Below are 24,911 nucleotides of genomic sequence, written 5' to 3' on the forward strand. Positions count from 1 at the left end.
ATCAAAACCCAAGCCTCCCGACTCATCACTCCTCTTCCTTAGTCCCTTCCCTGTTGCTTCCAGGATAAAAGTACAACCCTTCAGCAGGGCGGGAAGCCCTTCACCATCTGACCCCACCTAGCTTTCCAGGTTGTGTCTAATCACATCTCATGGCCGTGACATCAAATGTTACCTGCTCCCTCAAGCCTTCGCATGTGTTATCCCCACCATGCCCGCCTCTCTGCTCTGCACGACCTGTTTATAAGTCCTTCTCCCTGATCTGGTCCTCTTTATATGTAGCTCTGTACAGCATTTATTTACTTCACGAGAGACCTCAGAAAGATCCTCCCTTTCCCGACCCTAGTTAGAGTATGCATCATGTAACTTCCTTGGAATTTTTAAAGTCCTTAAAAAAAAAATGCCAGTTCTTCCCTCACCTGCCCCCCGCCCCCAATTCCTTCTCTCCTGGTGGTCTCCTACCCTGGCCCCTAGGAGCTGCCATGCTTTGAGGGGGCCGTCTAGGGCACAGAGGAGAGGACATGTGGAAGACCCAATGACTTAGGCCTCTGTGAACCTGTGAGTGCTATATTTGTGTCCCGTCCCCACCTTCTGTTTTGGCTCTTCTCCCGCTTTGCAGGTCCTCGTGAATTAACAACTCTCCTTCCAGCTGTCTGTACACTAAGCAATGCCGCTTACTTGGCATCTCATCCTCTTAGATCTCAAGGTGGGCACTATGACTGATTCTTGGGAAGTGGTAAAGTGGTTCTCAAACCCTGTTCCAGGGGGAACCCTGGGGTTCCTTGAGCAAGTCGGGAGATATTTTAAGGCAAAAAAAAAAAAAAAAAGGTCAAATCTAATCAAAGGGGTCTTTTTCCAATTCAGAGATAAAATTAAGGGCTAGAATTTTCTCAGTTTCTGAGTTTTATCCCACAAACGAGCCTTCGATCCTTAGCATTTGTAATCACTTGTCTGCTAATGATAACTTGCAGTTAATAAAACAAATGACTCAGCAGCAAAAAAGAAACATCAATAGGAAAAGGCTTGGAAAGTTTCTTCAAATAACTTTATGGACTGTCCCTTTAGACGCAGAGACTTGCATCCACAGAATACAGTCACGTTCTCTGCTGGTTTCTGTGCTCTTGGAACGGGAGACAACGATAGTTCCCAGGGTTCCTGAAGCACACCTGATCCTCAGGTGTTCTGCCACTGGATAATCTTCAGGACTGAAGACACAGGGGTTCGTGGAGTGGGAAGCCGACGGGCCAGGTGCTCCCCTTCTCTGAGCTCCGGTTTCCCAGTCAGCACACTGAGGAAAGGCGCCAGCCCCCCAGGGCTGTTGCGAGGCTCAGTGGGAACTGCCCGGCTCAGGCAGGCGTGGAGTCAATGATGGCAGCCAGTGTCAGGGGTGCACGGGTATGTGCTGGGCCCGGGGCTGCAGGGGACATGTCTCTTTTCGTCTCTGGCCCTGGCTCTGCCTCTAGAGCTGTGGGACCTCAGGCAAACCATGTGACCAGAATTCTCATGGCCCTTCTGCAGGGGAAAGGAAATTCTGCCCTGGTGTTTTATCAGCACCTGATAAAAGCCTTTCTGAAATGAGCAAATCTGTACAACTGCGGGGTGTTTTTTTTTTTTTTTTTTGTTATTTACAGCAGGAGGGGCCCCTGGATTATTAAGTTTGTGCAAACTGATTTAACGTGTAGAAAGGGAACTTATCATTTGGGGTCCCAAGGGTCAGCCTTGACTAATAACAACGACCATAAAAAATACTGAGATAACCTTTACTGCACGCTGCACAAGGGGAGGCAATTGTTCCAGGCACTTATGTGAATTAACTCATTTTATGCTCACAGGACCTTAATGAGCTAGGTGACATTTCCATCCTCACTTTTATTTCCTTTTTAATTGTGGTAAAATACACATAACATAAAATGTACCACCTTAACTATTATTTAGCGCACAGTTCAGTCGTGTTAAGTACATTCACACTGCTAAGAATCATCCCCATTTTTTATATGAATAAACAGGCCCAGAGGGGTGACTAACTGGCCCAAGGCCACGTAACGAGGATGAGGTGGAGCCAGGACTTGAACCTGACTGTCTGCTCCAGGGCTGTGCTAAGCCACCTCCTCCGCTGACTCTCACCTGGGCAAGCACTGCTGCTGAGAAAAGAAACCCCACAAAGGATGAACAGAAAGAACAACGGGGCAGGACACCAGACAGTCTATCCTTTCTATCTTTTCTTGGTACTTTTCCATCTTTCCAATTGTTCTGCAATTAACGTACTTCACTTATACTAAGAAGTCCGCAGTCGAGAAGTGACAGGCGCTGCGTTCTGGGGGCGGGGACAGGCATGCACACGAGTAGCTGTGCCGCTTGCTCTGGAACACACCTGCCTGTCCTGTGCTGCCAGCGAGGCTGCCCCGTGTGGGCCTGCCCGAGCCCACAGAACAATCCAAGGTGTAGCCAAGGTCAAATGGCAGCATGAAGCTGGGGTTTTGGTCTCTTCCCACACCCCACTGCCTGGGCTCCCAAGCTTTTCTCTGCCGGCAACCCACTCCCTGATGCACCGTCATTGCCAGAAGGCTCCAGGGCACTCAGCTGCTTCAGCGTCAGAAGTGGGTAATGACCTCGACAAGTGAAGCAACACTCAATTCTTCGGAACTCTTTTCTCCTCCCAGCCACCGCGTCCCCGTAAAAGCCTGTCTGGAGCACGATGGCTGGCTCTGCCTACTGAGCGCTCATTTCACAAGAGGGCTCCTCAGACAAGTGCTGGTGTGTCTACTGGGAAAGTGTCTTTGGGGGGGGGGTGCACGTTTCAGGGGGAAACACTGTGGGCCCTGGTTTGGGAACGTGGTTCCTGCCGAGGCCTGCGTGCTCCCAGCCTGACAGTATCCTCAGGCTCTCTCTTCACGGCTGCCCTGGGGACTCCGAGACGCAGCCTGGAAAGCAGGAACCCCATGGACTCAGCTCAGCCACTTGAAGGCTGATCTCTTAGACACAATTGCCAGACAGCTTTGAGAGAAGTACAAATCCTGCTACTTTTGCTCAGGCAGGATTCTGAAATCTCGTTTCTGCTTTTTGTTCGTGAAAGACCAGGAACAAATTTGTACGAGGATGGCCTTCGAGTGACCCTGACCCCTAGCCTGGTTCGGAAGCGGCGGCTCTGGGAGAAGAGTGTCTTTCTGCATCACAGCTTTGCAGGTTTGTCCCTGATCCAGTGGAGGCGGGCTTGGAGCGGGAGGACTCGGGAGCAGGTGTGTCACACAGAAGACACGGATGCAGAGTGCTCTGCCTGGGCCAGGGCCACCCAAGAGTCCCCTCTCTCCTCAGGTTCTGTCCTACCAACCTCTCACGTGGCAGAGCCGTCAGGTGGAGCTGCTCAGCCATCACCAAGCCAGCCTTGAAGCAAATGGTCTTCAGAGGCAGGAAGTGGAGGTAGGGATCTCGGCCACCCGTGGGAGCTCTGTGGGCTTGGTCTGAGCCTCAGTTTCCTACCTGTAGAGCAGAGCAAGTGATACTCGCTTCCAGAGCTGTGCGGAGGATAGAATTAATGTATACAAAGTGCCCGGCACAGTTAATTCTTCCAGTCAAACTGTACCCCACACTTCCAGAAATAGATGACTTTTCTGTCCGAAACATGCTGAGGGTTGGAGCCAGCAATGTGGTTTTGCCCGATACCACTGAGGCCGCGGGTAGGGAGAAGTCACTTCGGGAGCATCAAAACTGAGTCAGGAATGAAAGGGACTGGAGGTGGTGGCAGTGGGGGCTCAGGGTGTGACCTGGGCAGGCCTGCTTTCAAAGCCTTGCTGCGGATGGTATCGGGTGTGTGTGACCTTGGGTGGGTGGCTTCCTTGTATGTAGAAGAGGAAAATGGTAAAACCTTCCTTCTGAGGCAGATCAAATAAGAACCCTGCATAAAGTGCTTAGCAGCTCTATATATTTTGCTTTAAATAAAAAAAACAAAGGCCTCGGGGGTCAGATTCAAGTTTCTGTAACTCACCAACCCAGTGGCCCGAGGCTCTGACCAGGGAGCTGGGGGCTGGGAGGGGTTAACATGGGGCTAGGGAGACTGGAGGGAGGTGGGGGGGAGGGCGCTCCTTCCCATGTGACTCCAGAAAGGGTATTTCTTCCCCTTGGGCGAGCTGGTAGGAGAGAGCTGGCTCCAGTTTTATAATCGGAAACAAGAAAAATAACACGCCTAAGAAATTAGTTTCTGGAGAACACTGCCATGAGATGACATTAGCACCTAGTATGTTCTCCCCAGGGGAGAAGTCAGAACTGAGGTCTATGAATTAAACATCGATTTTTTTTCTCCCTGTCTTTTTTTTTTTTTCCCCCCCGTATGTCAGTCGAGGCTTTGTGGTCAGCTGGGCTGGCTCCCCGTGCACTGTAATCTTGCATTCTTTCTCAGTTACTCAGCTGCCAAAGGCTGGCTCTGGAACCGCACTGCCTTTCCACAGAACTATTTAGTGTTCTGGGTCAGTGACTGATAAGGCCGCTTTGTTTGCCTTTGACAAAGATCACACCTATGGAAAGCACAGCACTGGCCCTCGTGCTCAGTGATTCCGATGTTTGCCCAGAGACAGATGGCGCCCTGAATCCAGTGGGATAAGAAGTGAGGGAAGCTCACTCTCCCTCTGGCACCCCGAGCCCCAACCCACTGGGGCCGGAGCCAGACCCAGGTGCGAGCGAGGCAAGTCACAGTCTGCTGGGAACAATTCACCTGTCCGAGCCTCCAGCTACCAATCCACGTCCCCACCCGCCTTCGACAGTCACTGAGCACCTGCTCGCTCATTAAGTGTCAGCCATCGAGGGCAGGACGAACAGGGCCCCAGAACCTTCTATCCTAGCACAGGGCAGTGATGCAGACGAGAAGACAAGTGGGCAACTTCAGTGAAAGGTGAGGGCTCTGAAGACTGTGGGAAAGCAGCTCCTCAAAAAGTTAAATTCCTATTCAACCCAGCAATTCCACTCCTAGGTAGATGGCCCAAAAGGCCGAACGTTGGTGTTCAAACAAAAACTCATACACACACACTCGTAGCGGCACTATTCACATTGGCTAAAAGGTGGAGACAACCCCCATGGCCACCAACAGGTGCAAGAATGGATAAATCAAAGGAGGTCTATCCACACAATGGGCTGTTATTCGGCCATGAAAAGGGATGAAGCTCTGACATATGCCACAATGCGGATGAACCTCCAAAACATCATGCTAAGTTAAAGAAGGCAGAAACAAAAGGTCACACATTGTAGGGTTTGTATGAAATATCCAGAAGAGATAAATCCAGAGACAGAGTGGATGAGTGAGTGCCAGAAGCCTGGGGGGAGAGGGGATGGGGAGTGACGGCTTAGTGGGTACAGGGTTGATTGGGGCTGAGGAAAATGTTTTGGAACTAGTAGAGGGGATGGTGGCACAAGACTGTTAAGGTACTAAATGCCACTGAGTTGTATACTGTCAAATGGTTAATTTTACGCTCTATGAATTCCACCTCAATTGAAAAACTAAAACCCAGCTGCTGCACAGAGGGGGACTGGGGTGGGTGGGGCCCCTGGGGAGGCCTCCGAAGAGGAATGTGAGCAGAGCCCTGAACGCTGAGAAGGCACCAGCCTCACAGAGGGTTTCAGGTTCCAGCCAGAGGGCAGTGCGAGGACAGAGGTCCTGAATAGGACGCGCCTGGCCCTCGTGAGGTGCAGACAGAAAGCCAATGGGGCTGAAATGCTGGGTTGTTTTATTATCTGCAAAGAGAGCCCAGGACAGAGAAGAGAGAGGAGCTGATTGTGGAAAGGGGGCAGGGGCCAGACTGCAACAGGACTATCCTGAACAGGGTAGAGCGCAGTGAAAGAGGCAGACCGTCCCTTCCCTGGAGCTAAAAGGCTGGTGGGGGGGGGCAGCTGATTGTCCTCAGCTGGGGAAGGGTCACTTTTTTTAAACATGTCGCTGAGCCCCCGTCAGTGAGGGCCAGTGGGTGTCAACCTGCTTGGCTGTCCCACTCCGATCCCCGTAACACGCTGGGTTCTAGAGCCCTTCTGTTTGGGTAAGAATTAGGAAGGGCCTGGGTAGGACCCGAGCCAGAGGACGGTGGTGTTCTGTCACCAGCCCTCCCACCCCCAGGTGAACGCCTGTGAGCAGCCTCTGGGCCAGAAGGAGCCCAGAAGGGGTCAGGGAGGCCAGAGCCCCGGCCCGTGGACTGGAGCCCACTGCCCCCTGATGCCCAGGGTTAATTCCGGGAACAGCCTCTGCTCTGGGGTCTGCTGGTCCATGGGTGTTCATGGGAAGACTGCACTGTGGGCTAGTTTTCAACACCCCGCCCTGCCTTGGCAGATTCTGGCAATCAGCTGTCAACGTGGGTCAGCGGAACGGATCCTCGAGCGCACCAACCATGGAGCACCGCACCTCAAAGCCGGCCTCTAGACCCGGCCGCGCCTGCCCGCCAGACACGCCGGTCACTGCTGACCCTTCCCTCCCCGGCCATGCGCACACTGGCCTCTGCCCTCGTGGAGCTGAACATTCCATGGGGGCGAGAGCCATAAACATAAAACCGGCCAATAAACAGAATTTGCGGTTTCTTTCCAAGCCAAATGGAAGAAGAAAAATATACCAAAGTGGCTAGTCGCCTATTAGTCCTGATTTATATTCTACTTTAATATCTCTTCCAAGGAAATGAAAGGTATATTTTCATCAAATATAATCATGTATAGCTTGGAAAGGGGGAGACAAATGGCTCTGTGACAATTACCTGGACCTGCAGATAAAACTGGAAGATGTGTCACAGTAGAGCTGCCTCTTCCCGCAGTCTCCCGGAGGCAGGTGGCCAGCACTGTTTCTTCCCCCGTGACCTGTTCCCAGGCAAGAGCAAGGATCCCACCCGGCCTGGGATGTTGCAACAGTGTGGCCTATGGCAAGGGACACAGAGCAATACCCGGATGGCGGCTATGGGTGCCACAGCATCGGAGGCCAACCTGGGCCAGGCTTCCGATGACCCCTCCAGCAAACTCTGAGTAAGGTGAGCGCGGTGAAACTGAAGTGCAACCAACCCAAGTCTTATCACCCGGGTGCCCGGGATGCACATCTCACTCACTTTGGTGACAGGAGTTAAGCCGAGGAATGCTGCTGAAGATCTGGGGGCCGCCGTTCCCTCGTGTTCCCTTGTCAAAGTGCCGCAGCCTAAACCACCCAACGTCTGGGGCCCCTGCGGGAATTGCTCGTCTCCCTGGTGTCCGCACAGGGAGAAGGCATCTGGTGGGATCTGCTCTGAGGCTGTGCGGAGAATAAGAACAAAGCCTCACTCCTTACTCAGTGAAGACTGAATGAAGGTACCGTGCTAGGGGCTGCGGTACAGCGGTGAAGGGGACACTCCAGGTCCCCGTGGAAGTGACCCTCTCCATGGGGGAGGAAGGTACACAAATACGTCTGCCAGGTACGGAGCCCCAGGGCCATGGAGAACATAAACCAGGCTAACGTGATGCGGGGGGCTGGGGGTGGGGATGGGGATCAGGAAAGGCCTCTCTGAGCAGGTGGCGTGCAGACTGAAGCCTGAGTGATTGGCAGGAAGTAGCCACACACAGATCTAGGGAAGAACATTCAATGCAAAGGCCCTGGGGCAGGAGAGGGCACAGTGAGTTAGGGTAGTGGTTCTCAAAGCATGGTCTGGGGAACCCTGGGGGGCCTCCCAGGGTCAGAACTTTCATAAAAATAATGTCGGCATTTTCCTTTTACACTCATTCTCCCAGGAGTACACAGAGGAGTCTTCCAGAGCCCACGCTCTCACAACAGGTTGAAAGCAGAAGCAGATACGAGAATTCAGCTGTCTTCTATTAAGCCAGATATTAAAGAGACTTGAAAAAATATAAAATATTAACTTTTTTTGTTTTGGAAAACACTTATTGTTCATAAAGAACTATGTTATTGGGCTTCCCTGGTGGCGCAGTGGTTGAGAATCTGCCTGCCAATGCAGGGGACACAGGTTCGAGCCCTGGTCTGGGAAGATCCCACATGCCACGGAGCAACTGGGCCTGTGAGCCACAACTACTGAGCCTGCGCGTCTGGAGCCTGTGCTCCACAACAAGAGAGGCCGCGATAATGAGAGGCCCGCGCACCGTGAGGAAGACTGGCCCCCGCTTGCCGCAACTAGAGAAAGCCCTCGCACAGAAACGAAGACCCAACACAGTCATAAATAAATAAATAAATAAACCCAAAGTTTAAAAAAAAAAAAGAACTATGTTATTTATGTTTGCATAGGATGGGTTATTATTATTTTTTAAACGAGTAAGTAAATATTTAAAGTATTTCTCAGTTTTAATTTCTAATACCTGAAATATCAATAAACATAATCCATACACACTGAAGCTCTGTGAATTCCTCAATACCTTTCAAAGAGTATGAAGGGTCCTGGGACTTCCCTGGCGGTCCAGTGGTTAGGACTCCGAGCTTCCATTGCAGGGGGCGTGGGTTCGATCCCTGGTGGGGGAATTAAGATCCCACATGCCATGCGGCCAAAAAAAAAAAAAAAAAAGAAGAAGAAGAAGGAATCCTGAGGCCAAAACCTTGAGAAGCGCTGACTTGGAGGAGCAGCAGGGATGGTACAGCGTGAAGGCGGGGGGCTGCGCCTGAGAGGCCGGCTGGGGCCCATCCCACAACGATCACACAAGGTCAGAACGAGAGATCTGGATTTTGTTTCGGGCGCAACGGGAAGCTTACTGGAGGGCTACAGGCAGGGGCATGATGTGATCTGACTTATGTTCTAGAAAGATGCCTCTGGCTGCATGGAAGGGAGGGAACAAGGCTGGAAGCCAGGGAATGCCGCTGATGCCGCTGCCACGATCTAGGAAGAGATGCTGGTGGCGGGGGAAGACGGTGGGGTGTGTTCTGGAGGCAGAGCAGCCCCGTGGGTGTGGGAGAGCAAAGGGAAAACGAAGGATGACCTCAAGATGCTGGGCATCTGCGGGGCCAAATCTGAGCTAGCAGGTGGCGAGGAGTGGGGCGGGGGGGGGTGTTCCCTTCCCTCTCTCGAGTCATGCTAAGGCTCGCTCTTCAGGTCACATGTCTGGCCCAGGCGAGGACAGGGGGGCAGCGAGGCCTCTTCACCCAAGACCCCAGAGCAGCCGCCCTCGGGGGCACAGCTGAGAGAATGTCCCCACCGCCAGGGGCTGTCGGGGGAGAGACACTGCCAAGGGGTGGATGGCTGCGTTCAGGCGCCGCCTTTGACTTCCACAGTCCCAACTGGCCCAGCTTCATGTATCCCGACCCTGGGACCAGCAAGAAGACACTGGGCATTCCAGCTGTGCCCCCCCCGTCCCCCCCCCCCCCCACGGTGAGGCAGCAGGCCCGGGCCACTCTCGGCAGGGCAACACCCCCAGCACTGGATAACCTCACTCTTCCCCTGGAGCCCAGGCGGGATGGGAGAAGTAAGTAATTGCAAAGCCTTCTGCAAACGGAGGGGTGGCTATGCAGAGGCCGAAGAACGTGACATCCGGCTCTGTTTATTAATTTACACTTGCCTTGTTCCAAAGATGGGGGAGCAGAAACAAGGACCAAGCTTTTCTCCTTAACCCATTAGTTCCTGAGCTCAGAGAAGCCCTGATGACCCTAAAGAACTGATTTCTTAAGTAATATAATCTTAAATGTCAATTATATTTCAATTTAAAAAATTACGAAGCGGTGCTTATACAAATGTTATAATAAAATTACAACTGTGTGTTAAACAAAAAAAAAAAGGAAGAAAGAAATGATTTCTTACCAGGCCAGTGTGTATTTAGTTAACCTAGACTCATGGTCATCATTTATGTTTACTTAGCAACCATCTCTACAGGGCAGAAAGCAATCTGGAGAATTTTTAACAAAGAAGCCTCCAGACCCCCGAGCAGGCAGAATCATCTCATATTTCATGGCTGAAAACAGAGGCAGGGCTACAATCAGTCTTGTAGCTTAAGACTGGATTTAAGAATTAAAGCAGTTGCAGGCAGTGGGTGGCAGCGTGAACTGGAGCACTTTTTCCAGAGTGCATGTTGGGACTACATATATTAAGATGAAAAAACCTCCCCTTTGACTCGGCAGATCCACCGCTGGGAATTTATCCCATAGACATGTGAGATTTGCACACTTACACAAAGATACCCCGAGGAGGTTCACTTTGACAATGGAAGAGCAAGACACTGGAAACGACTCAAATGTCCATCAGTACAAAATGTTATAAAAGACTTTTTTGTTCCGTCCATATGATAAAATACCACACAACAGTGAATGAGCATTAGGTCGATTTACATGTGCTTACACGTAACACTGACTTGTCAGTAAGTGAAAACAGCAAGATGTAGAATCACACATATGGTATAACCCCGGGTGTAAAAACAGACAAGCAAAACATTTCTGGAAGGAAATGCAAGAAACTGTTAACCATGGTCACTTCTGGGGCCAAGTAGTCTTATTTTTCATTTTATCATGTCCTGTTTGGATTTAAAGAAATCATATGCTTATAGTATATACTATATTTCTGAAATGAATTAATCAAATCAAAGAATGAAATCAGAATGAATCATGGGGTGGAGGGGAAACAGGGATCCTGGTTTGGGTCAGGTTCTTTTCACTGGATTTTGTTCTTAAATGGGTAACTGCTTTTGAAAACATTTTGCCACATTTGCAATTGAGGTTTGAAGCCCTAACTGCGGAGGAGTGAAGTTGCAGGGGACAGCTTGGCCAGTTTTCTTTAGTTTTGTAACCAAAGGCAAGGTTCTCTTTCGAGCGGTTGGGATGCATATGGAGTTACTTAAAGCAGACGTGTCAGAACAGGAAGGGGGAGCCTGCCGGCCCTTCTGGAGAACCAGTACTTTCAGCTTCACCAGGCGACCTTGAACTTTCTATTCATGCTTCTCTTTTGGAGAGGTGGGGAGGAAAGTTAGAGATGCGCTTCGGGGAAAGTGGGAAGAGAGGCTCCCGAAAGAAGAGAGTGGCAGCCGCCCTGGGGGCAGCGGGACCTTCTTCTGAAGTCTCACTTCTTCAGGGGCTTAAACAGGAACTGCACGCACTAGCTCCTTCTAGTCATCCTACATGGAGGAAATGACTCTCCCACAACCTCGTTACTAATAATCTAAAGTATTTCCAAGAAATTTCCAAGAAATTTTCAGTTTTAATTCTGAGAAGTTCTTCCACACCCTCAAACAAATCTCTGGAAAACCAAACCCCGGCAGCAGAACACCAAAGAGAAAGCCAAGATTTCTTTCTGGGGCTTGTGTTTAATCTTGTGCTGCACTTTGATAAGTTCTAAGAAACTGGGTTTCTGAGACGGGAAGGAAAGCCTACACAGGCTCCAGACAGAGAAGGTCCTGGAACCACCGCTCTCCCGCTCCCCGGAGGGGACAGGAGGTGGCACAGGGTGGGGGCCGGCTTACCTGGCACCTTGTCCACCGACGCGAACACAGAGCGCTGTACCGTGGGGTCGCTGCTGCCCCGGCGGCACTGGTCGTAGAAGCGGAAAGGCAGGTGCTGGGTGGAGGACGAGCTGAGACCAAACCCCAGGACTTCAGTTGTCGGCTGGATCGGGAGGTCCAGGAGGGCTGCGTTCAAACAAACCCGTGGTTCAGGCTCAGCACGTGCGTGGGATGGGAGTGGAGGCGACGAGACTTTGGGTGGCGCGGCTGTAGCAGGTGTGGCCACAGCCCTGCCAGGTACATCCCTCGGACAATGCCAAGCAGGCAGCCGGCAGCCTCGAGCTGGGGAGACCAGCGTGACACCAAGGGTCCCGCCTAAGGCTCATAACACAAGCAGTGCCTAGAGAGTGGTTCAGAGATGAATGCCAGGCCCATCTTCACCTCGGATTCTTGGCTTCCATACACAAAAGACCCTACCAAGGCTTAGCCTTGGGTACAGTTTCAGACCCCAAAGCAAACGGGGCCAATTCTGCTGTGAAAGTTCACAAATCTATGCGTGTGGGGAAGAGTGTGTGAGAGAGAACTTACACGCACGTGTGCCTGTGTACTTATGAGTGTGTGTGTCTCTGTTGCTGTCCTCTCTTCCACGCAGAAATCTCACGATACAGCAATTTGGAGGGGCTTTTTAAAATCAATTTGAGAAATACCCAAGGCATTAGTTCTAACAGCCACTTTACGGCATAATTCTCAATTTTCAAATGAAATATTTAGCCGTCATGCCAGCTGTGAGAAATTGCTTTACATTTAAAAAAAAAAAAAAACCCTCTGGAAATAAATCTTAAGAGAAAGGACTGAATGATTTAAGTCACTTTGCACATTACAAAATGCTTCTGTAATGATCTTGGAGGCCAAGTTTCAGCTAAGTGAGAAATAAGATGAGGACTATATGGGATGCAGGCCTGCGAAAATCAACGGGGCACGTGCAGGAAATGACTGAGTTCGCAATATCCAGAAACCCTGCCCTCCAAGTGTTCATTTTTAGGTGACCCCTCGAGAACGCTCCCCTTCTCCCCCAGTGGACTGGAAAGCCTCCCAGTGACCACACCAGAATGACCACTGGTGCTTGAGCTGAAAGGCACTGGTTTCTTGTGAAAGGCTGTTCGTGATTTTAGGAGTTGACAGAACGCCTTTTCCCCGAGGAGGACGCTGTGCCTTCCACCCTGATGAAGGGAATGCCCTCATTTCAGTGCCTTCACTTCTAAGAACGCTGGGGCCTTCCTGACACTGGGCGGTGTAGGGCTGCCTCACAGATTCACCACAGTCCCTGTAGAGTGTGAAACGACACTTCCGAATCCAGTGCTGGGTCACGGGCCCCTCACCAGGCAGGGCTGCCTCTCATGAGCTGGGAATGGAGAGGAGGAAGGGATGGGCTTTAGTGTAGGAAGTTCTGCGTTTGGGTTCTGCCAACTAACTGCCTGCGTGGCTGTGGGCAAGTCACTGAGCTTCAGTTTACTCCTCTGTAAAATGGGCAGAACAGGCCCTACTCATCTCAAGGGTTGTTTTAAGGGTCAGAGGTGGCAGAGGAACGTCGAAGCACTTTGCAGAGATACGCTAGAGAACGTCCGTGTGCAGGAGGGAGAACCGTCGTCCCACACTGACGGCTGCCTCTTGCTTGGGAGGGAGGGCTTGCCTCTTCCAAGCAGCCCTAGACTTGTAGAAATCAAACACTCAGGGTTCTCCATTCTCTCACCAAAACACAACTCATTCCTGAACCGTACGTTTCCTCTTCTAGAGGAGTCACAAGGTTCTCAAGGTCAATGTGAGAGCCATGTTGATGGCCTGCGGCAGCTGCTGCCCCGCTGCCAAGAGGACACCCGCCGGGGCTGCACTCACCAGCTATTCTCTGCATCTTCATGCGTCTCGCCTGGATGCGGCCCTTGGCCAGGCGCTGCTTGGCGATGATGCAGCGGATGTGGTCCGAGAAGACGAAGGTGGCCTGCAGGATGGGGAAGGGCTTGGAATGGGGGCTGGATGCAGGCTTGTGGATGGTGATATTCAGGGCGCGGCTGTCGTCCTCCACACCAGTCACCTGCATGTCCTGAGGGGGGAGGAGGCCAAAGAAAGGGTGTCTGTTAGGTTCAGGGGGAAGGTAGCTGCTCGGAAGCTCTGGATTCACGTCTCATCTAGAATGAGGTCCCCCAGATTGAACTTTGCTTTTGCTGTGGAGGAGACCATGAGCCCCCCAAGTCTGAGAGAGTCAAGGATGGGCACAAACCAGGCCAGGCCTGGCAGGAAGCGACGGGGTGGGAAGCACAGAGAGCTCAAGTGGCTGATGCTGGCTGTGGTGGCCGGTTCCATCCCCGCGAGGACTTGAGGCAGCTAGTAAACACACGGGACACCAGCCTCTTCGTGGGGCCTCAGGGAGCCCAACAAACTCCCAACAATTCTTGCTTCGGAGAACTAGAGATAACAAACCCAAGTTCCTAGTCCTTTCCGGTGTGATCTCCTCCAGCGTAACAATTCCTTCCTTGCTTCCCTTAAGAAGGGGGCATCCTTAGCTCCCATTTGTATGTCTCTGACAAATTCCCGGTCCCTAAAGGAAATAGCTAACTCCGAGAAAGGACTAGGGGAGGACCACTTAGCAGACGTTTGAAGAAAGTTACACTTGAAAGGTAGAGGAGAACTCACGTACAGCAAGTATCCCCAGGACAAATCCAATCTAAAACCTCAGATTGGATTCTGTGCAAAGAATTTGCTTCCCACTAAGTGAGGTCTGAGATAAAAGCAGGAGACAGGAGACAGACATGAAAGTCAGAAAGGTGGGGAAAATGTTGAAAAGGCTCATGAAGCAAGATGGATACTGTTCACGGGCATTCAATCTGGCACAAAATGTTGCAGTGGGGATTAGATGAGATATTACGCTTTTAAGACAGAGAGAGAGGCTGGCCCGTAATAATGGCCTGACGAATAGGAGCTACTGGAAGACAACCAAAAGAAAAGGTTTATGTGGTTTTCATTGTCTGAGGGACAACATGTGTTAATCCTTTGAGGGAGAAAAACACTTTCCTGACACTAAATTCTAAAGGAAATTGATCATAAACCTAGATAAATAAGAAGCACTAAGTCACCTAATGGACAGTCTTGTACGTGGAAGTCTTTTTCTAAATGAGAGGTTCTTCAGATAGCTGCTTCTCACATCACCTTCTGTAAAAGACCTTTTTTAAATGGAAAGATCTTGAAAAAGAGAAGGCTGGGAAATGGTTGCAACAGCACCCTCAAACACGTGGGTGGTCCTCTTGGGGAGTGGGTTGTCCTGGAGAGGTGGATGTGGGTCGCCCTGGCAAGGCCTTGCCAGCAAACAGGACTGCCCAGCAAGGAAACGGACTCAGCGCAGGGCAAGTCAGGGCCCAGGGGTCTGGCGGGGGTGATGGTGGGGGAGGGCGTGCGCTGGAGGCTGTCTTCAACTCATCTGGTTCCACGCTTCATTCGACCAACTAGCTGGCATTAGTCACCCATCATTTAGACAAACATTAAGAAAACCCACGCTCCAGCTTGACGTTTGGCAGTTTAGAGCCCAGGCCTGCTGGAGAGGTGGAGGACACAGGAACGTCCATAAATCAGCAGTGGCAACAATCATTCTAGAGAGGAAATAGGCACAGCCCAACTTCTTGGTGTCTGCCCTAGGGAAACGGCTGGCCCAAGTGCACAAGGAAGTCAGGACAATCCTGTTCACGGCAGCACCGTCTGTAAAGGTGAAAGGCTGGAAGCAGCCACAGGGTGCTGGCTAACTCTGCCTTGGTGTGTGGTCAGGCAGCAGTTAAAAGAACACCAGTAAGTCTGCAGAGACTAACACAGTCAGTTCTCCAAAACTTTCGCTGAGTGAAAAAAGCAAAGTTTACAATACATTCAAGGTGACAGTATAAAAAATACACACACACACACACACACCCTTCCAACTATATGTTGTACAATTTTTAAAAACAGTACATGTAGTTACAGTCATACACGTATTCGGCAAAGCACCGTATCTGATAACGGATGAGAGGAGTCAGAATTGGGTTTTGGTCAAAGGGGACCTGGCTCTTATCTGTGAGGTATTCTAACTTTTGTCAATGATAATCTGTTCACGTGGCCCTTACGTCATTAGAACTTGACCGTAAAGATGACACTTTTGTGGGTGTTTGTACAGCCAACCGAGAACAGCTTCCGGAGCTCTCGGCCATCGTACCTGCAGAAGGCCTGCGAACTTGACCACTCCCCAGCCCAGCCTGGACACGTCAGGCTCCACCAAGCTCATCTGGTAAATGTCGACAGCCAGGAACCGCTGGAGCATGCTGCCGTCCTTGGTGATCACCGTGCACGCGATCAGGTCGCTGTTGTCTGTGGTAGAGGGGGACAGAGCAGAGTGAGGCGCGGTCCGCTGCCCAGCTTGACGGACACGTCCCAGCTGACTTGTGTTCTGCCGGGCGATGCAGCTTGGCCCCGGACCCTGGGCTGGAAGTCACACACACCTGGGTCTGAGTCCCTCCTCCAAGTCATGCTGGGCAACTTACTGTACCTCTCTGGGCTTCAGATTCCTCAGCTGAAAAATGGGGATCATGCCCCACCCACTCAAAGCACTGTTTGTGAGGACCAACTCAGATAAAGTACATAAAGCATCAGTACAATGTTAGCTGTGGATTAGGCACTGCACCTGTAGCTAAAAAAATACCCAACAAATCCAGAATCCCAGTAACCTTTCAGTGCTTCCCTGCAGGCGTTGGTGGTTTACACCTGTGATGGTGTTCACCTAGATTAAGTGAAGACAGGAAAGGAAGAGCCCCTCGCTCGGTTATAGAATCACCAAGACCTCAGTTTGGTGTCTGACAACTTAGAGCCGAGCTCTGCACTAGATGATGCGCGATCTGGGGCAAGGCACTTGGCCTCTCTAAACCATGGTTTCCCATCTGTAAAATGGGAATAATGTCCCCTATCTTGAGATGTCTGATGCCTTAAAATGAGAACAGGTAGGTAAAGCATTTAGCAGGGGGTCCTCAGCTTATGCTTGGTCCCTTCTCTTAGCTGGAAGTTACTCCCAGATTTGAGGTCTAATTTACTGCCTGTCCTTGATGGCTTTGAAATTACCAGAGTAACGCAGGACCATTAAATCTACAGTCTGCTTTGAGTTCCCTCCAGTGAAACCCTCTGTAACATGTTTTAAAAGAAACAGCTGAACCAGGAAACAACCTAAATGCCCCCAAATAGGGGAACCACTTGAGTATGATTTTTTTCCCATCATATGGAAAATTATATACCCATTTAAAAATTATGTTTAACCAAACTGTGAACTGTGGTTACCTATGGGGAGGGAAGTGAGAACTGGGGTGGGCGGGAGAGTGTGTGTGTGTGTGTATGTGTGTGTGTGGTATCAACAGGAGAACTTTAATTTTTGCCCTCTATACCACTGTATTTCTTGAAATTATTTTAAAATGAGAAAGTATTCAACATGTACTTTTGAAATACATATTAAAGACCCAAGTAAAAAATCCTATTTACAAATAATTGCAATGGCATTGGAAAAGACATTACAATTTTAAATGAACAAGGTGATAAAAACTTTATAACTATGATGTTGATATGTTAAAAAAAAAAAGTATCCCTACAAAGAAATACAAGCACAGATAAATATACTGAAACATTAAAAGAGAGTCCTGATTAGAAGAATGGTGGGTGGGTTTTTTTTTTTTTTTTCGTAAACAGCTTTATTGAGGGATAATTTATATACCATAAAATTCTCCCATTTTAAGTGTACAGTTTGAGTTTTAGTAAATTTACAGCTGTGCACTGTGACACTCCAGTTGTAGAAACTTTCATCACCCCAATACGTTCTGTGACCTAATATTTGGCTTCATTTTATTGGTGGCGGGTTGGGGGGAAAGGTAACACAGATAGTAACAATTCTGGCCCCAAGCACATGTGATAAAGTTGGGCTCAGGGGCTTCCCTGGTGGCGCAGTGGTTAAGAATCCACCTGCCAATGCAGGGGACACGGGTTTGAGCCCTGGTCCGGGAAGATCCCACATGCCGCGGAGCAACTGAGCCCGTGCGCCACAGCTACTGAGCCTGTGCTCTGGAGCCCACGAGCCACAACTACTGAGCCTGTGTGCCGCAACTACTGAAGCCCGCGCGCCTGGAGCCCGTGCTCGGCAACAAGAGAAGCCACTGCAATGAGAAGTCCGCGCACTGCAATGAAGAGTAGCCACTGTTCGCCGCAACCAGAAAAAGCCCGCATGCGGAAACAAAGGCCCAACGCAGCCAAAAATAAATAAATAAAATAATAAATTTATAAACAAACAAACAAAACAACAACAAAAAACCCTTGGGCTCAGGTATTTTGCCAAGGTTTTGCCACACCCCCCTCTCCATTTTTACTTTTCATTTAGATCTAAGGGATGATAAGTACATTTCTCCTCTGCCATCTTCTTTTCCCCTCCCTCCTCCTCCCCCCTCTCCCCCTCTCACACACTACCTCAGTTTAACCCTCTGAGAGCATAATCCATCCGAGATCCTGGCTTCATGGGATGCCTTCCGGTCCATCCTCTCAGCTTTGAAAGACCTTGTGTTTCTGTCTTTTCTCCCCAGCATATGACCACCCGGCACAGCCAGATACCCCATGGCAAACACCAGCACCAGAGAGGCTCAACTGTCTGGATTGCACATTCTCTTACTGAGGGCAAGAAACTTCCTCCCTTTCCCAAGCGTCCAGCCAAGTATTTAAGAAGAGTTCTAAAAATGACTGTATCCAGAATTTCTAGTTCCACGTGGAAGACACTAGTCTTCTGTATTATCAGAAATGGAAGCCCTCACACTCTTTCTTACAAACATTTTCTTTGTGGTAGGCAGAGTTTATTTTCTTTACTCAGTACTTAAAACATGTTCCCCAATTAGAATCTTTTACTTTTTAAAAAGAGAAAACTAAACTAATAAAGGATGCCTTTTCTTTCCTTTTTTCCTTTCTCTTTCTCTCCCCCTTCCCTTCCCCCCTCAACAGGACAACCTGGCTCTTCTTTCCCCACATTCACAGAAGAGGTTCATCTGCGGGTGAGAGCCGGGAAAGCGGGCACAGCCAGGGCGTTGGTGTCAGCGGGGTCTGTCGGCAGGCAACCCCCTTACAAAGCCCAGGGGCCTTAGGGGCTTCAGGGGGAAAAAAAGACCTACCACCTCGGCCACAAAGAACAAAAAAGGAAGGACAAAACCCCAAAGTGGAACAACTTTCAGAAATGCAATTGAGACATCAAAGCCCTGTGAGAGATTTCATAAGAAAACTAAAAGGCAACCGTCACCAGTTGAGACAGGATGGCTCCGAGAGGGAGGGAGCCCCTGGCTTTTCAGAAGCTGTGGGGGCAGTTAAGGAGAAATGAAGCGGCTTCCGTGGACTAAACAGAAGGGCATATGGGCATCCTGCAGAGAGATCAAGGGAGTCTGGCTGGGGTGACATCTGCGGGCCCCTGGGGCGGCATCTCAGGTAACGCCTTCACCACCTCGGCTCTCAACTCGGCTGCTCCACACGCTGGCTGTGAGCATTCCCGTCGGAGGAGGACCCAGGAGAGAGAGCTGTGGAACGGGGCCCAGCTCTGCCCCCGGTCCAAGTCCTTCACCTGCTGCCTGCGCGCAGGCCCCTGTGGATTTCACTCTGAGCCAGGGCGGGGGTGGGGGGGTGGGGAGGCGTGCTGGGTACCCAGGTACCGGGAGGGAGGGAGGGATGCAGGCTTGTGGGGAGGACTCAGAAGCAGGGGCCGCTATGTCGGGGGATGTGGCGGCCTCTCAGGACTGGCCTGCGGTCGGGAGAGGCCAGTGCAGGTGACGGGCCACCCCTACACTGGCGCTGCTCAAATCTCTCGGCCCACCTGGGTCTCCTGCGTCCTTCCCCCACCAACTTCACTTCAAAAGGGGTGGGGCCGAGGGCTTTAGTTTTTAAATTGACGGAAATTTATCAGACTATCCATATGACCTTAGGGAAGGATTTTCTCTAAAAAAGAAATGAGGAGCCATACATATGAATAAATAAGTGTAAGGCTGATAAACTGACTACCTCAAAATTAAAATTTACCTCATGGATAACAAACGAGCTCATAAACAGACTAGGGGAAATATTTGCAAAATACCTTTAAAAGGCAAAAGATGAATAAAGGAGAAAATATGAAGAACTCCGCAGGCCATTCACAGACAAGAGAATGAACACACACACAGGTGCCCACCTCGTGCTAAATCAGGAGACAAATGAGAACAGGATCCCACCCGACTGGCAAAAATAAAAATGTCTGATAACATCAGGTACTGGGGAGGCCACAGAAAAACTGACATTCTCAAACGCTGCTTGTAGAATTAATTAACGTAGCCATTTTGAAGGGCAAATCAGCATTATTTATTAAAACTGAAAGTTTCACACTCCATGACCCGGCAATTGGTATGTTCCCAGGAAGACATACGCGTGGGCCGAGAGACAGGAACAAGGACGCTGACAGCGGGATTTGGGTCTGTAATGACCCAGATGTCCAGTGAGAAGGGAGAGCTTTTTAAAAAAATGTATGTCTATTTGGTGTAAAAACATATGGCAATAACAAGGAAGGAATGAGATCTCTAGATGTTTCAACAAGGTTTAGTCTCAAGAACGTACTGCTGGGTGGAAAAAGTTGCAGCATGACACATGCAGTATGACACAATTTGTATAAAATCAAACCATATAAAACGACACTGTATATTTTCTATGGACTCAAGTATGTGTGTGTAAAAGAAAAATTTAAGAAAATGTCTGGCAGGGTGGAGTGATTACCTCTTTGGAGGGGAGGAGGTGGGACTGCGGGTGAGGGGTCAAGGTCGTTTTAATTTATATGCAGTGTTCTGATTTTTCCAAGAGGTATGTTGTTTGTGTACTTAAATAAAAGGAAAAGTGACTCTCCTATGCAAAGGGCCTCAGGTCCTTCTGGGGCCCAGCCAGGGTTGGGAAGCAGCACCAGGCCCAGCTGTCGGCTGGCCGACTCTCCCTGATCCCGAAGTGCAGTGACCATCATTGAGATCAGGGCAACGGCAAGAAACCGGCAACACCTCTTTGTACACAGGTGTGCACGTTTCCAAACTGGCCAGATGTGTGAGCTGGAGAGCTCTGGCGTCCAGTTCAACAAACGTGTGGGTGTTAGGTCCTGTATTAGGGAACCAGACCGTGAAGAATGAGGCTTGGCACTGCCGCAAGGGGCTTGGGGACCGGCAGGGATGCTGGGGCTCTGGACCACAAACCATAATGGAGACCAAGTCTCCATGTGGGGAGGGACCGGGCCCTAGGGGCAGAGCAGGTGGGATGACAGACGTCTCCACTGCACTCCAGGACCAGAAGGAACCTCCCTCCAGGTAGAGGTGATGTGTTCCTCCTACCCTTAGGCACTGCCTATCTTTCGGTTCATTTATTTGAAGGGGGGAAAGATTTGTCACTTTATTCTATTTGAAGACATTAAGCTTATCAATCTCTTTGAATAGATAACACATTCGCATGTTCCTATTTTAAAAGGTGTGGAATTTTTTCTTTGCTTCTGGGCAGGGGGCTCTGTTTGGTCTTAGAATTTAGATATAACTGAATTGTAGACAGCAAAACAAAACAAAACGAAAACAAAAAAAAGAAAACTGATGTTGTGTCGTGTTTTTGTTTTTAAGAGATCGAAACGGGTCAATTTTCAAAAAAAAAAAGATGTGGAATTTTTTATAGTGGATGGTAAATCTCCCCAGTCCTCTTCTGCAGAGGCAACCACTACTGATGTCTTGTCGTCTGTCCACTCTGCATTTCCAAGTGTACGTGTAGCTGTACCCCCCACCCCCTGCCTTGTCTTTCACAGATGCCACATATACCCTTTGCTTTCACCACTGAAGCCCGCGTCTTCGTGATACATCAGCACCCAGGGACGCGCCTCACTATTTTTCATAGCTGCATTCTCTCCCACTGCAGTCGTGACTCTAAATGATTTCACAGCTCCCCAGCTGATGGCCATTCAGGTTGTTTATAAACTTTTGCTACAGCAGACAAAGGAACCTCCTTATTCATATGCTCACGTGAGAGTAAATCTAGAGCAGCAAAGTAGAACTTGTCCTTAATTTTTCTCTTGAAAGCACTCATGTTTTACTAAAATAAATTTATTTTAAAAGTTAACTTCCTATCATTACCATGAATGGAAAACCAGAATTACTTACAATAAATAAGGTGACCATGAAAATAGATTGAAAAGATCTTTCGATTAAATTATAGCGTAAAGCCTGCTCTTTTGATAAAAAGGGAGTCCCAGGAGTTAGAGAAGTTCTAAGACAAACTAGTACCAGTCTGAGACCTTCTCCCTGATGTAACAGAAAGGACCCGAGGGGCACTGAAACGTATTTTCTTGTGGACTATACTTTCTAAAGTTGGCCACAGCAATAGCTCCCCCGCTATGTGCTCTTCTTACAGTGTGACTTTGACCCTCCTCCCATCAGGTGGTAGTGTCTGTGTCCCTTCTCCTTGAACCTGCGTGGGCCTCTGTGATTGCCTAGACCAACAGAGTACAGTGGAGGCAATCCTGTATGATTTCTAAGCAAGGTCATGAAAATGCTCCTGGAACCTATCTGCCATGCTGTGAGGAAGCCCAAGCAGCCACGGAGACACTGACTGAGAGACGCCAAGGCCCTGGGCCCACAGCCCCCAGCTGATCCTCTAGTCCCCAGCTGGTACCACGTGGAGCAGAGATGAGCTATTCCCACCGAGCCCTGGGCAAATTATAGATCTGTGAGCAAACTGAATGACTGTAGTTGTTTTAAGCCACTGAATTTTACGGTGGTTTGTTACTCAGCAATAGAGAATTGCAACTGTGATTTACTGTAATTTAGTACTGTATCCAGGCACACTTAAAATTCTAAAATTCTTCCAGCACCACCAAGGGGCTGCATACCACACCATGGAGGACCAGCCTGGAGAAACAGCCCAGGGCTGATTTGGGTGCATGAAAGGTCCTGCAGTGTTTAGCAGAATGAAGGGAAAGGAGTGCAGCCATTTTCCAACAGAAGTTTAAGATGCTGGGAGAGAGGAGGAGAAGAGGAAAAAGCTTGAAAGAGCCACCGTGCCATGAAGTGCAGAACCAGGGCAACTTGTCTGGGTAAGAACGGCTTGGGTTTTGGAGCTGTAGAGACCAGGGTTTAAATCCCAGCTCTGCCATTAAAAGCTGTGTGGCCCTGGACAAGCCACCTCCCTCTCTGCATCTCAGGTTACTTATAACCCTGGCAGGACCATCAAGGGATCTGAGAGAGGCGTGGGGCCGCACCCAGCACAGCACTGGTTGTTGCCTGGAAGTGCCCTGACTGTTTCTGGAGCCCTGACTCACTGGTCAGAACCCTTCTGCCTGAGGTAAAGTCACGCTTGCTGGATGCAGGCCCTAGACTAAGGCTCTTCAGAGGGAGAAAATAAATCATGGCTTTTGGCTGTTTCTCAGAACTCCTGGGGGGTGATGGGCCCAGCCACCCAGGCACTCTCCACCACACCTACCCACCTTAGCCCGCCGCTGCTCCCTAATGCCTGCCAGCCTCCAAGGGTCCCGTTTACTCCTTCCTCCCTGGTTGGGGCCTGCTCCCTATCTGGACAGAAGCCCCAGGAAGGCATGGCCTGACCTGTCTCACTCACTGCTGTACCCACAGGAGCGGGGCTGGGCAGTGGCAGACGATGAAGAAGTATTTGTCACTGGATGCAGAGATGCTAACATCTTCTGGTCCTCCCCTACTGAAGGCAAAGGACTTTTCAACGGCTGTCCTCTTAGCCCTCCGGGCTGAAGCCTTCTTCCTCCACAGCTCCCTCTGACAGGCCATAGCTCATTACTGAGCAATAAATGGGGCTGATTGACTTTTGCTGTATTTAAATGATCCCTTCATAATAAAATATGGATGCCAATACCGTAATTTAATTCTTGGCTTGGTGGCTCCAAATACATTTAGAATCGAGGTCTTTATCCTTACAGCGGGATTTCTAGGCCAGCTGAATTCCAGCGCTTTGAAATCCAATACCCTGGGCTTTAGGGCCAATTCTTGGAACACCAAGACAGCTGGAGTTTAGATTACCAACTCTGTAAACACCACCAAGTCTTTCAGGTGCCTTCTGTTAATCAGAGGTCAGGAAGGGCTGGGAACAAGGTACAGATTCCTTGAGAAAGGCAGGCTTACCCTGGGACTCTAAGATAACAGGCCCACAGGGACCTTTCACAGCTAATAGGAGACCAGGAGTTCCTTTGTGAGCAGAAAAGCATGAGTCCTTCTGCAAGGAATGTGTGGTCCTGGCCTCTCTCTGGATCCAAGAGCAGACTGGGTTTCTCTTCCAGACCTGCAGGTGTGCCAGGGATTAGTGAGGAAGAAACCGCAGGGGACCGTGGGCCCTCGCAGGGCGAGCTAAGACAAGGAGATGGCTGACTTCCCTGGGAGCTGGTGGCCGCGTCTGGTGGGGATGCTGGGCCATTCGGGCCTGTGGTTCTCAAAAACCACGTGTTGAAAAACTGTCAGGGCTGAGTCTTTGGACAGGGGCCCCCTCCCCTGCCCCCATCAGTTCTGTGCTGACACCACAACCGGTGCTTCTGTGGGCCAGGTGCTGAGCTCCAACTTGACAAGTTCCTGGGATCCTATGAGGGGGCTTCACTGATTCCCAAGGACACAAACTGCAGGATGTCAAGTAACATCCCCAACGGCACATGACTGACACAATATGATGAGCTATGAAGCCAGACTGAACATGCGGCCTTCACAGCGTCGTGAACAAGCTGACTGTGACGTGGGGTTTTAGTCTTCAGGATGGGGCCAGACAGAGGAGTGACCCCCGTTTCCCGCAGAGAAGGGGGCACTCCTGATCCCGGCTAGATCTTAAGGGTGAAGGATGCTGGTTGGGTCCAGCAGGAGGACAGTCAAATGACCAGAGCTCTCTGCAGGCAGGTCCCAGGGGTTTGATCTCATGGTGGCTGATGGCGTGAACCTGCTGTGTGCTCCTGGGCAAGGTCCCCCTTCACCAGGCACTTGGCGGCCCCTTCTAGTGGCAGCCCTGGGACCTCCTCTTTCTGGCATGCTGGGTACCTGCCGCCCTGGGGCTCCATTCAGGTGCAGGGATACAGTGGGAGCAGGATGGGCCGAGCCCCTGCCCTCATGAAGCCTTCAGACTAGTGGGCAGACGGCAGCCCTTTGAGACAGAGAAGGTACTCTGTGGCACTGAATACAGCTTTGACAGCCACTCCAGGGAAAACCAGCCTGGCGTGGCTCTCTGATCACAGGATGCAGCTGAGGGGAGAGGCCTTAACTGACCAGTAATGCAGGGCTGGGAAGCAGCTGATGAATCATCGGGCCCCATTTGGCTCTCTCGGGGGGGTCTGGGAGGAGAGGGAGGCACAGGCGGTACAAGGCAGTCAATCAGAAGCCCGCTGGGAAACTGCAATCCATCTCCCAAATGTCACCACTCCATCAACGTCTGCTACAAAACTGAAAACGATAGCCATTCTGGGGCATGAGAAAGTCACATGCGTTTCCTTGGGAGCTACTCTGAGTGCCAAGTAA

The 24,911-nt window shown here is 50.3% G+C and overlaps 1 protein-coding gene across 7 annotated transcripts in view; it reads right to left on the reverse strand.

Annotated features, from left to right (window-relative positions):
• The window catches only part of CLEC16A (C-type lectin domain containing 16A), a 217,403-nt gene that overhangs the window by 47,701 nt on the left and 144,791 nt on the right, over positions 1 to 24,911 (reverse strand). For 6 of the 7 annotated variants that reach the window (XR_009005334.1, XR_009005333.1, XR_009005332.1 and 3 more), the window contains exons 19-21: positions 15,572 to 15,723; positions 13,237 to 13,441; positions 11,365 to 11,529 (exon numbers count right to left, since the gene is read on the reverse strand). Coding sequence is in view for 4 of the 7 variants with exons in the window: in XM_007188393.3 (XP_007188455.1) it covers positions 11,365 to 11,529; positions 13,237 to 13,441; positions 15,572 to 15,723 (522 nt within the window). In the remaining 3 variants the exon portion in view is untranslated. Of the gene's footprint in view, positions 1 to 9,731; positions 9,868 to 11,364; positions 11,530 to 13,236; positions 13,442 to 15,571; positions 15,724 to 24,911 lie in introns of those variants that run through there. The other variant, XM_057528626.1, reaches the window with a different exon arrangement.

The sequence above is a fragment of the Balaenoptera acutorostrata genome, chromosome 15 (genome assembly GCF_949987535.1).
Source record: "Balaenoptera acutorostrata chromosome 15, mBalAcu1.1, whole genome shotgun sequence".
Classification (NCBI taxonomy): domain Eukaryota; kingdom Metazoa; phylum Chordata; class Mammalia; order Artiodactyla; family Balaenopteridae; genus Balaenoptera; species Balaenoptera acutorostrata.